The 12,580-nt window shown below is 41.2% G+C and overlaps 1 protein-coding gene and 1 long non-coding RNA gene across 8 annotated transcripts in view; one reads left to right on the top strand and one right to left on the bottom strand.

Moving 5' to 3' along the window:
• nsmaf (neutral sphingomyelinase (N-SMase) activation associated factor) overlaps positions 1 to 12,580 on the top strand; it is a 177,908-nt gene that overhangs the window by 60,316 nt on the left and 105,012 nt on the right. For all 7 annotated transcript variants that reach the window (XR_010878311.1, XM_067251515.1, XM_067251514.1 and 4 more), the window contains 2 exons: positions 7,212 to 7,283; positions 7,507 to 7,615. Coding sequence is in view for 6 of the 7 variants with exons in the window: in XM_067251515.1 (XP_067107616.1) it covers positions 7,212 to 7,283; positions 7,507 to 7,615 (181 nt within the window). In the remaining variant the exon portion in view is untranslated. The remainder of the gene's footprint in view (positions 1 to 7,211; positions 7,284 to 7,506; positions 7,616 to 12,580) is intronic.
• LOC136957531 (uncharacterized) lies at positions 10,446 to 11,670 on the bottom strand. The gene is made up of 4 exons (XR_010878314.1): positions 11,481 to 11,670; positions 11,126 to 11,222; positions 10,707 to 10,864; positions 10,446 to 10,475 (listed from the first exon to the last, which is right to left on the bottom strand). It is a non-coding gene; the product is annotated as an uncharacterized lncRNA (long non-coding RNA).

The raw sequence follows: 12,580 nt of genomic DNA, 5'->3' as shown, positions 1-12,580 counted from the left end.
CCAGGGAAGCCCCACAAGACACGTCGCCAGAGAAGACAGGATAAGTTTCTGCGCACAGCTGTAGATCCATCAGTTGAGCTGACCCCAGAGCTGCCTTTAGGTTTTAATCTCCCTACCGATGTGGTCCAGATGCAGCAAGGGGACGCGAACCTGGTCCCCTGTTTTCAAAAAGCTTGAGAGGCAAGGAATGCTCAGATTCAGCAAGACGGTGGCGGTGAAGGCAGATATTTCAAGCAAAACGGTGTCCTGTATCGGCAGATTGGGCAAGTCAAGCAGTTGGTGGTTTCCCAAACAGCCAGAGAGACGGTACTTGTTTTATGTCATTCAGTTCCCTGGGCCGGCCACCTAGGGAAACATAAAACCATAGCCCGGATTCAAGGCAATTTTTATTGGCCCGGTTTACGGGCAGAGATCGCTCAGTTTTGTAGGAGTTGCCCTCAATGCCATGGGACTGCACCCAGAGGACCGGCTCGGGTCCCCCTCCAACCTCCGTTTGATCGTCTTGGAATGGACATTGTGGGCCCTGTAGAAAGGAGCAAATCTGGGTATCGTTTCATGATTGACTATGCCACAAAATACCCGGAGGTCTTTCCTTTAAAATCAATCATAGCCAAGTCTGTTGCATTCTGTCTGGTGCAGTTTTTTTCCAGGGTGGGGTTTCCCCGGGAGATACTCACGGATCAAGGAACCAACTTTATGTCCAAACTGCTAAAGGAGGTATACCAACTGCTGGACACTGGCCAGAAGGTGTTGGTGATGCGTCCTACTACAGAAAGCAACCTGATCCATGAGCAGAGGCTCATGGATCAGGTTTTGTCAGGGGTGTCTGATTTTTCTTCTGCCTATCTCGATGACATTGTCATTCACAGTGCCTCCTGGGAAACACACTTGGAACACCTGGCAGTGGTTTTTACGCGTCTGCGGGCCGCAGGTTTGACCATCAACCCCTCCAAGTGTGCATTCGCTAAAACTGAGACAGAGCATCTTGGCTATATCATTGGGAACGGCATGGTAAAGCCCCAGGTCCAGAAAGTGCAAGCCTTGGAGTCCTGTCCACGGCCTCAAACTAGGAAGCAGCTCAAGTCTTTCCTGGGAATGTCAGGTTGGTACCAGCGATTCATTCCTAACTATTCTGATAGAGCTGCAGTTCTCACAGATATGACCAGCCTGAAAGGCCCAAACCAGCTGCAGTGGACAACAGAAGCAGAAATGGCTTTCAAGGACATCCAGCAGGCTCTGAGTAAGAACCCGGTGTTATATAATCCAGATTTTTATGAACGGTTTATCTTACAAACTGATGCTTCGGATCGTGGACTTGGCGCTGATTTACTCCAAGGGGTGCCTGGTGACCGTCATCCGGTGGCCTTCATCAGTCGCAAGTTGTTCCCCCGGGAGGTCCGTCATTCCACGATTGAGAAGGAGTGCCTGGCGGATAAGTGGGCCCTCGATTCTCTAAAGTATTGCCTCTTGGGGAGGGAATTCACCTTGCAAACGGACCATAAGGCGCTGACGTGATTGGAGAGGATGAAGGACACCAATGGGAGGATAACGCGTTGGTATCTGGCCATGCAGCCCTTCCGTTTCACGGTTCTTCATGTCCCTGGGCGGGACAATGCCACGGCCGATTATCTCTCCCGCTGTTCCAGCGGGATTCCTGAAGGGGGGAGTGTGTGACGGCCGCACCCCAGGCCGCACAAACCCTAACCCCTACATTATTGCAACATTTCTCTTTGTCACTTTTTGTTATGTGATCCCCGGGCATTGATATACACTATGCCTACACACACACACACATCAACCAGTAAATGCATTACACATAGGCTCATATCTGTTCTTTATTTTCTTTGATTTATGTGTTTGTGTGATTAGAGCATGGCACACTTCCAATTGGGGGTAATTGGAAGGTACCAGGTCCCTAAGAAGAGCAGGGGGGATGTGTTAAAGCAATTGTTTACGTAGTTGTTGATATGGCTTTCTCCCCCCCCCCCCCCCCCCCCCCCCCCACATGTCTGTATTGGTTTGACCCGTTGGGACATATACTCCATGTCTGGAGGGAGAGGGGGTGGTCTTGGTTGGTGCGCGCCGACATGTGGCTGTGTCCTTTTTGGGGAAACAATAAAAGAAAGATGATTTCTACCCACGATTCCTCGTGCTTTGCTGGGCGGTCCCTCACACTTCATATTCGCAAACCTACAAAGCGTTACACCGGTCAGGCTACAGCCCATATCCATCAGGATGCCCAGTCTTTGTAAAGAGCTCAATTCTACCACGCCTTGGACACAGTGAATACTCAATTCATAGAGAGGTTTGATCAAGCTGGATTCCACAAGCTGCAGCAGCTTGAAAATGTGCTGTTACTAGGACACATGAACAAGGTAGTAGATGAGTATCCTGAATTGAATTCAAGACTACTGCAGGTGGAGCTGGCCATGTTAGGGGCCAATTACACATATCAAACAAGCTTAGATGTTGCTAGCATTATTCGAGAAATGGTGCCAGAGGTGAGAGGTCTCTTCAGTCAGGTGGAAGCTTTAGTAAGGCTTCTGTTGGTCGTCCCTGCCTCATCTGCAGAGGCTGAAAGGAGTTTTAGTGCCCTGAGGAGGCTTAAAACATGGCTTAGATCATCTATGAGTCAAACAAGGCTGAATAATCTAGCCATGTGTCACGTGCACCAGGAGAAACTGGACAGACTGGACCTTGAAGAAATTTCAGTATTTTATCCGTGCCAATGATAACCGCAAAAAGGTCTTTGGATCCTTTGCTTGAAGAATGACAAGTCAAAACACATTCTCTGGAGAGCAGAGGAAAAAAGAGCAGCGGAAAGGAGATTACCAGAGAAGAAAATATAGGACCAGAGGAGAGGAGGGCTGGAGATGAGAGGATATGAGGAAAGTAGAGCAGAGCAAATGCCCCTATTGCCCACCCATGTTTTCTTGTAAATTTGTTAATAAAACATAAATTTTCTAAACCTTAGACACAATATCTGGACTTGTCTTCATATCACAATGCATACATTTCTGTTTAAATGATTATAGTGGTACTTTCTTAATCCCTAATTACTGCCATTACTTACGATGAAACAAAAAAGGGTACAAAACTGCTATGTATTATATACACTGTTTAAAAAAAAAAATTACAAATGAATCCCATGTGTAAATTAATTTAAAAAATAAGTCAGGGGGGGACCCTCAGACTCTCTAGCAGATTTCGTCCCCCCCAATGTTGACTCCATGGCTACGGCCTTGGAACACCTCACAAGAACTGCAGTTTTGGAGATGCTCTGACCTTGTGGTCTTGCCATCACAATTTGGCCCTTGTGAAATCGGTTGGTCAAATCCTTACGCCATGATATGATAATCAGTGTTATTCACTTCACCTATTAGTGGTCATAATGTTATGCTGATCGGTGTATATGTAAATAATATACATATAGTAGTATGTACATTGATCAGCCATAACATTATGACCTACTCTGCTCAAAATAATAATAAAGGTACACGTAATCATCACAGAAAAACACCAAGTCATTTAAACTTCAGGGATATCAACCTGTCCAATTAGGAAGCATAAGCGATTGTGAATTATTGTCAGATGTTTTGGTGTAAAATGAAAGTGACAACAGGTGAACTGTATAAACTGTAGAGGCAACAGCAAGACAACCTCCAAAACGGAATGGTTTTGCAGGTGGTGGCTACAGACGATTGGTCTTTCCTGATCCTTCCTGACTGATTCTCCATTAGTTTTGCGTTCTGCTAGTGTCCTTGTCACTACTGGTACCTGCAGCCCATTCAAATTGCAGAGGTAGTCCAGCTTCTCCAGGGTGGGACATCCATATGCCGTCACAAGAAGGTTTGCTGTGTCTCCTGGTATAATCTCACAAGCATGGAGGAGATACCAAGAGATGAGTTGTTACACGAGAAGAGCTGGACAGGGGCGTAGAAGGGCATCAACCTAAAAAAATTATTGGTAGGAGGAACAGGAGGAGCACGGCCAGAACCCACAAAATGGCTCCCAGAAGGCTACTGGGTGTGCATGTTTCTGACCAGACTGTGAGAAACAGATTCCATGAGGGCCTGATGTCCTGTACTGCGATTAAGGCTAACTGCCGTAACAAAAAAATTTTCAAAATTGAGTTATAAGTAACATTTTACTTTTCAATACCTGTTTTATCTTGTGACAACCGACCCTTACTTCGCGCTCACAGATCACCACTCGCTACATCATCTCGCATATCTTTTCACTCAAGCATTCAGACAAACCTGAACTTAAGAAACTAAATCAACTGCATAATAACTGCACAAAACCCATTAGCTACAGTCGTTAGCTAGCTAACGTTACCCTAGCTCAAGCTGGCTAGCTAACATTAGCTGATGACTAGTGCACAGGCTACCCCTCTGTCGGACTGACCTTTGTAGCGTTCATGAACATCAGTGAGCACGCAGAGATATAACTTGAAGCAAACCCTAGTGTGGGCATTTATTCACAAGGTCTATAGCAACTGTACAGCAAACCTATTAGTTTTCTATTGATTGTTGTTACTTCATTTTGTTCTCAACTAATTACAATGTACAGTAAAGATTGTGATCTTTAATATATCTTGTTCATCCAGACCCAATGTGTGATGATGTTCCCTTAATTTTTTGGAGCAGAGCTAGCTATTAATTTGTGATGTTCACTTGGATAGTTAACAACATGAAACCACGACCATACTGGGTAGCCAGCAAGTATTAGGTAGATGTATATACAAATTCAGAATGACCAATGATAGGGGAGAGCGGGGTAATGTGAGACATTGGGTAATGTGAGACACCCCATGTATCTAGGCAACGGAACACGTGTGGTCATGTGACCATTATGTTTTCAAGCCCCTCCCATTCCCCCCTTGCCATGAAGGTGAAGTTGGTGCTGGTGCTGTGGTAAGTATGTTTTTTCACAAAAATGTGTTTTTTGCATGTAAAAGTAAATGTTATTGCTGTGAACTTAATCAACTGTTGTGTCAAAACAAATCGATTCAGGTAGAAAAACTTATATCATACATGTCGATGAACTTCCAACATATAAAACCATGTGATTGATGCTAGCTGAAGATTATCCTGAATTGCTAAGAGATGTTGTTTTTTCTAAAATAGTGGCTGTGGGGTAAAGTGAGACAAATGCTATGGGGTAAAGTGAGACACTGTCCCACCATAAAGCACAAGTTAAATGTTGTCTTAATCATATTTTAGTGTAATATTACATTACATATGTTTTATTTTTAATGTCAAACCATCTTGGTAAGAAACTACACCAGGAAGACAACCTGGGCCAAACACCCCTCGCAGAGATGGAGAGTGCAGCCGCTGAGGCCATGCAAGGAAACAAGTCCTTAAGTTGGAAGGGATAGAAATATTGACAAGACAACCCTCAAAAGATTCATAGAGAAAAAAGAGAAAGGGCAAGTAAAATCAGTAGCCTGGGGTGCAGTAGCGAAGGCAAAGATAATTATTCACAGATGAGATGGAGGAGGAGCTTGCCAAACACTTGAAACAACTAGCTGACCAGTTCCATGGCCTTGGTCCAGTTAACCCTCGTGCTGCCTTCGGGTCACATGACCCAAAGGTTCATAACGAACCATTGTTGTGTTTACCCAATTTTACCCAATACAAAAACAAATTAAAATAATTTTCTTTAACCTTTGCAATGTGGGGGGTCTGAGACAGCCTAGCTGTTAAAAGAAAATGCTTCACTTTGTCTTTGTATGCGGTAAATCTGTCGCAATACGACGGTGGGTCACAATGACTGATGGGTCAGAATGACCCGAAGATAACACAAGGGTTAAGTGCCGTGAACTGGCATTTAAATACGCAGAGAAAAACAATATCCTTGTCCCTGCCAATTGGACAGACACAATGTGCAGGTAGGCTAGGGTATGCAATAGATCACATGATTCTGTAGGTTAACTTAGGCCAACTGATCTTGCCACAAAGCTAAATCTTATAATAATGAATACTCTACTCTTTAGGAGTAGAGTGGTTTGGCAGCTTCCTAGCACATCGCCATCTCTCTGTCCAAACTCCAGATGCAACATCACTGGGAAGAGCTACAGGTCTAGTCCTGTGTTCTGAGTCCCAGACTGTTCCTAGCTGATTCTGATTATGGTCCCATGACTGTGTTCTAATCTAACTGGTTCTATCTGTCATTTGAATGTTAATTAAAACATTTTGAATTATATTATGTTGTATATGATTTTGTTCTGAGTTACTTTCAAAGTGTTTAAATGAATGTGCTTAATTGACCAATCCCCATGATTCTGTTACTAGTCCGATATTAGTTTTGGAATGTGTGGTTGTCAATGTAGCTGTCAGGATTTTAACTATTACAAAATGTGTTGTTATGGTAGTTTTAAAGTGGAAAAGTAAGTGTATCAGTTTACCCCCATGATTTATCTGGTCTGTCTCACTTTACCCCTAAGCTGGGGTAAAGTGAGACACAAGACCACTTTTTTTTTAAACAATCATATTTTCACTGCCCTTTGTCCTGGAGACATTCTGATCATTTCCATTGCTAGGAAACATCCTTAATTAATGGGAAATGTGTAAATGTTACTGATATATCATTTAACTCGCCTAGAGGGGAGCAAATGTAAAGAATGTCTCACATTACCCCGCTCTCCCCTACAAATGTATTTTCATGTAGTTTGAAAATAGAAAATACATGTATTTTATTTTATACATTTTCTGGAGCCAGTATTTAGTCATTTATTTGAATACATTTATTTTAGGGTTATTTTGTGTTTTGTGACAAGATACATTTTGATGTATCTTTGCCCATGTCTGCATGCACTGTGGCAGTATAGGCTAGTGTGATTTAGTAAATATTAGGGCTAAATATTGTTCTGATTTCATAATCAACAAGTCTTAGCCTAAAGAGCCTGCCAAGAATGCAAACAGTTTAAGGACAGAAAAACATGTAGAACTTCCCTTGGTAGGTTGACTATAGTAGGTAGTCAAGTCATAATGCAGTTTGATGAGCAGTGAGGTCTTCCATCCACAACGAAGGGCCACAGAGTTAGACTCTGATTCCTGGTAGTAGATTGACTGTTTAAGTTGTATGTTTGCTGTTACATTTTTTTAATACACTTGTGACTTCAATCCATATTTATCAAACCCTCAATGTATGTACAGGTTTGGGGTGAGTTGTTAAAGAGCTGTAAACATCTTCTGTCATTTCAGGAACAGGTAGTCCAAATCAAGCTTCACAAAGTAAGAAGAATATACAAAAGGCGCCATGGACTCAGACCACTGGTAAGTGTTATTTTTATTTGAGGTAGAAGAACATTTGAAAGGAAATCTCAACTTCGGGGATCAAAGTTTAAGTAAAAAATGTATCTGAGGAAAAAATAGCAAAAGTCTCATTGAAATAACAAACTCTGTAATAGTACTTAAATGAACTGGAAACATGTTTTGTTTCAGTGATACTATGTCTGATTCAATCATCTCTAATGTCTGGTTCCTCCCACTAATTCAGGGACTAGAGGTCTTCTGTTCTGAAAATGACTTCTGCTCAGACATCTACCTGAAGTTTTACGACACCTGCGACAGAGATGAACTCTACTATTATATTGCGACATTTCTAGGTCAGTGACTGCACAGTGAATTATGGGTTTAATATGATGACTGTGGGGAGTCAGGTGGCTGAGCGGTGAGGGAATTGGGCTAGTAATCCGAAGGTTGCCAGTTTGATTCCCGGTCATGCCAACTGACGTTGTGTCCTTGGGCAAGGCACTTCACCCTACTTGCCTCGGGGGAATGTCCCTGTACTTACTGTAAGTCGCTCTGGATAAGAGCGTCTGCTAAATGACTAAATGTAAAATTTAATGACTGTACAGAGGAGTGTCATTGAGGTAATTTAGTAAACATCCAAGATGACGTTTCGTTGCCCTGATTGGTTGTATATATAGTTATATCCAATTGCACCCAGAGGCATTTTGGTCTGCGCACATTGATAACTTGGAAATTAAAAAATGAACTTAGAGGTTCCAGAATAACATGTACAGTATTTGTGAATTGGTCTGGAGATGCCAGGCTAGCTGGTCAGTGGCAGGTGACCCTTGGTTGCCACAGTGGCAGACCCTTGAGGAGAACCTGGGGAGGGACAACCCCAGATAAACATAGACTTGTTCTTTAATTAGGAAGTGAGAGGTGAGGAGAGATTAAATCGACAGTCTTACAATTTTGCCCCATATGTAGGATTGTATTTGCACAAACAGTGCTCATAATTTTATTTGGAAAGTTAAATCATTGTGGACAAGCTGCTCAGTTAACATCCAATGTCTGGATGGAGCATACTTCTTTATTTCATTTTTAAAGGCAGCATAGGCGAGATTTGCTAACCTTTTTAAAATGCAAAGCACCTTAAGGCGCACATCCTTTCAGGTATTATGACGTTTTTAGGATTTCTATCCAATAAGATTTTAGAAGAAAAAAAAAATTGGAATGTTTGCTACTCTGCTGAATTGAAAATTACATGATACATTATATTGTAAAACTGGTGATCTGTTATAGGAGAGGACAAACCTACCACTGGCATACAGTAGAACAACAAGAGCATGAGAAACCATTTTGACCAAATTTACAAATGATAATCCCATTGGTGCCCTGGCAGCACGTTACAGGAACAGCTCCACTGTCACCTGTCCAAGATGAATGGTTGATTACTGCATAATGGCCCAAAGCAGAGGCTGGTGTCTTGTCGGTCCAGCCTCGAGAATTTTTCCAGCTGTGCTCTATTTAGTGTGGTCCTGTCTGGAATCCTGAAGCCTGTGTATTTTAGCATGGCTCTTTGCGCGGCTAGACTGACCAACATTAAGGAGGTCATGTTGTTTTTAAACTAATTAATGAATTATTGCAGCTTTTCACATATTTTTTAAGTAACAATGTGCAGTTGCAAAAAATAAATAAAAAGGCTTTCAAATGACATTATTTCCTAAATGTCTAACCTACATTCAAAATGTATTAGTCAAGTTTGAATTTGAGCTCAGCTAAACCAAGGATCTTAACCAGTCATGACTATATTTTATATGCAATATGTCAATAAAATTGCAATGCTTTGACTGGTTTTAGGCGGTAGTACACCATATATCATAGGCATTGTTATAGTATTAGTATCTTAATTTTACAGTAAATTTGTGTTTCTTAAACTATCCACAAAATGTCAAAAGAAACTCAGTATGATTGACATTTGACGGGGGTAAAAATGTGTGTCAATCCTTACAGACTGCTCAAGTCTGTCACAGTTTAACATTTGTCATTTTATATATTAACATTATACCAAAGTCTGGGTGAATACACAATTTGGATTGCCTGCATGATGTCCATTATTTTCTGATAATGGACAACTACTAAGTACTTTCAATAAAACATCGTTCTAAATAAATGCGCTGGCTACATAGTATAAAAAGCCTTTATCTAAAATGAGTAACTGTAGCAACTGGGACACAGTAAATGCCTCCGTTTAGAATTGATTGCAACACTTTAACAAGCTAACATCTAATTACAACAATGAGTGAGTTCAAAATGTATTTGAACCTATTTGGAGAATATACATTTTCTGAATATACATTTTCTGAACTTTATTCTATCTACTTCGGACAGTAAGCAACACATGGCCTATCATTTTGTTAGTTTAAATCTTTATCGATTTGGGGACAATGAAATGGCTGCCTAGCTAGTCTTGTTGCTAAACATACTGTCAAATTATATTTACTGTTTGGTAACTGTCTGCAATGTTATTGCCTTTTAATCTTTCTAGCATAGCGTTAGCTTTCTGGCTCATAGTTGAGCCAAAAGAAAGGGTTCTATGAGCTTAGCGGACTAAATATCTGAGTTAGCTTTGTAAGGGGAATAGACCAATTATTTGTTTGTAAACATTCGGGATGCGCGCGCAGCGTGGTTGCAGAAAACCGGGAAAGGCTAGCATTTACAATGGCGAAAGGACCGCACTGATAATAAAAATAGCCTCGTTAGATTCAAAAAGATTATCGTTTATATTGATTAGATGTGATTATCAAAATGTTCCACATATTACAATAGCTTGTCACCCAGTGATAAACACTTATTTGACTAAATTGACTTTAGTGAGCAGTGGGATACGTCTTCCAGATCCGTTTGCCATAGCACCTAGTCAATGGTCAAACGATGAAACGAAATGGCCAAGCATCCAGTGGCCAGAGATTTATAATTACCTGATCGACACTCCAAGTGTATATACCCGGGAGAAGTTAAAAGCGTACAAGTCTGTTGATGCATACAACTTTGTTCTGTGTGGTCATGTCCAAGACATAGTATGTCATGATTACCAAGTTCAAAACTTTGTAGTGCTGAAGACAGAGGTTCTGCCTAGCCAAAGACAGGGTAAGAAGACAGAATTGTACAAGACCTGGGTTATCGTCAACAAGACAATCAGATCATCATGGAGAGCCTTTGGGACGGTGGCTTCTGAAATAGATATTAGATAGTAATTGACTTATAAAAGAAGCACTGTCACTTGTTTTAGTTTAGCTTTTCTCAATATTATTTGATAGATGTTTTCAAACAGCATGTGCTAAACAGAATAATGTTTAACTTCATTCACAACACAGTTCTGCTGTATTGAACAATATATAAACAGGATCTGATTCATCCGAACAATGACTGCCCTACATTAGTTAAGATATTAGAAGTTCTTACCAGTGCAAGGACCAGCACCAGGCTCCATTCTGCAGTCATCTGACGACAGGCAAGCTCCTGAAGATTCTGATGCAACCTCATCACTAGCTTCTTTGGACTGCTGTACATCATCTGGTGGTCTGTGGGTGGTTTCTTCCCTCTTTATTTTCCTCTTAAATCTGGTACTCAGAGATGAAGGCAAACTGTCAGTCCAACACTGTTTAGTTGCTTGGTAGATCATAGAGGTGATCAGGTACCAAAACCAAGTCAAGTGTAAGTTACATAGCATACCTCAACAGGACTTCACAAGACAATGCAGACAAAAAATCTGGTCTAACAAATTATCTAAAAACGATGTGACATTACTTGCCATACATTCTCTGCATTTTTATGCATGCAATGTGATCCCAGTTAGCAACTAAATAAGTGACAATGTTTACCTCTCAAGTTTTGTATTGACGCTTATTTCACACTTGGTAGAGTAGGAAAAGACAGAAGGTACAAAGTCGGGACTATTGTAGTCCATGGATACTTCTCCTGTCCAAAAACAAGAGTATTCTAGTTATTGACAGTAGCTACGATAGTGTAACAGCTAACTTTACCCTGAGTTAGACTAGCTACTGTAGTCTTCAGGTTAATTACTAGCAAGACAACGTAACACAATTTAAGGTAAGTTAGCTAGAACTTGTACATTATTCTGTGTTCTATTGTTAGATATGCGTACAACTTTACCATTATTTTGTTGTTGTAAGCCAAACCGAGTGACATGTCTGATTTAGTGTAATGTTAACTTACCTGATATGAAGTGTGCACTGCAGAGTCTGGCATTTTTAATAAGGTCTTCGTTCCAATCGACTCTTTTGAGGGCTTGCAACCAAAGACGTCTGCGGTTGGCATAAAAAGAATTGTGAGCTGATGGTATTCTGTAAAACTTAAGATCACTGTTTAAATAATACCGATTTTGGCATCCAACAGCACAACACGACATTGTCTTTTGCAACCGACATGCGCACTTGAGCCCGCTTGACAGTCGTGTGACGTAGGTTAATAATTGGTCTATTGTAAGGCCAGAGACGCTTGCGTTTGTCCCCGGCTGTGAAACAATTCAATTAGATGTTCAGGGAGATAATTGACTTACATTTACATGTATGCATTTAGCAGACGCTTTTATCCAAAGCAACTTCCAAGAGAGCTTTACAAAAGTGCATAGGTCACTGATCACAACAACGAGATAGCCCCAAACATTGCGGGCAGCCAAAACATGAAGGATACATTGTGAAAAACCAAATAAGTGCCAAAGGGAAGAACCATAAGAGCATGCAGTTAAACAAGTTACAATTAAACAACATGAACCTCAAAAAGTGCAAGAGTGTACCTGTAGAAAAGCAATCAACAGTAAAATATTTCACAGCGAGTACAATAATTTAAATCCGTTACAACTAACCAACAAGAGCAACAAGTCTCTCAATAAGAGTCATTGTGATCCTGGAGGAAACTCGCATCAGGTCCAGCAAATCATTCCAAAGTACCGTTGTACTCCCGGAACAAGTGCGTCTTGAGCCTTGTTACTTGTGACTTGTTAATATCTGACTCCAATTTTAGAAATGTGCACAAGTGCATTTACCTGTATCAGATGGCTGAGCGGTTAGGGAATCGGGCTAGTAATCAGAAGGTTGCTGGTTCGATTCCCGGCTGTGCAAACCAAATGACGTTGTGTCCTTGGGCAAGGCACTTCACCCTACTTGCTTCGGGGGAATGTCTCTGTACTTACTGTACTGTAAGTCGCTCTGGATAAGAGCGTCTGCTAAATGACTAAATGTAAATGTATCCTTGAGCGCTAAACGGTTAATGACATGAAACTCTGACGTAGGTAAAAATCATCTGCTTGATCAGAG

The sequence above is a fragment of the Osmerus mordax genome, chromosome 15, assembly GCF_038355195.1.
Source record: "Osmerus mordax isolate fOsmMor3 chromosome 15, fOsmMor3.pri, whole genome shotgun sequence".
In the NCBI taxonomy this organism is placed as follows: domain Eukaryota; kingdom Metazoa; phylum Chordata; class Actinopteri; order Osmeriformes; family Osmeridae; genus Osmerus; species Osmerus mordax.
The sequence above is the reverse complement of the archived record's forward strand: the minus strand, read 5'-3'. Positions and strand labels throughout refer to the sequence as shown.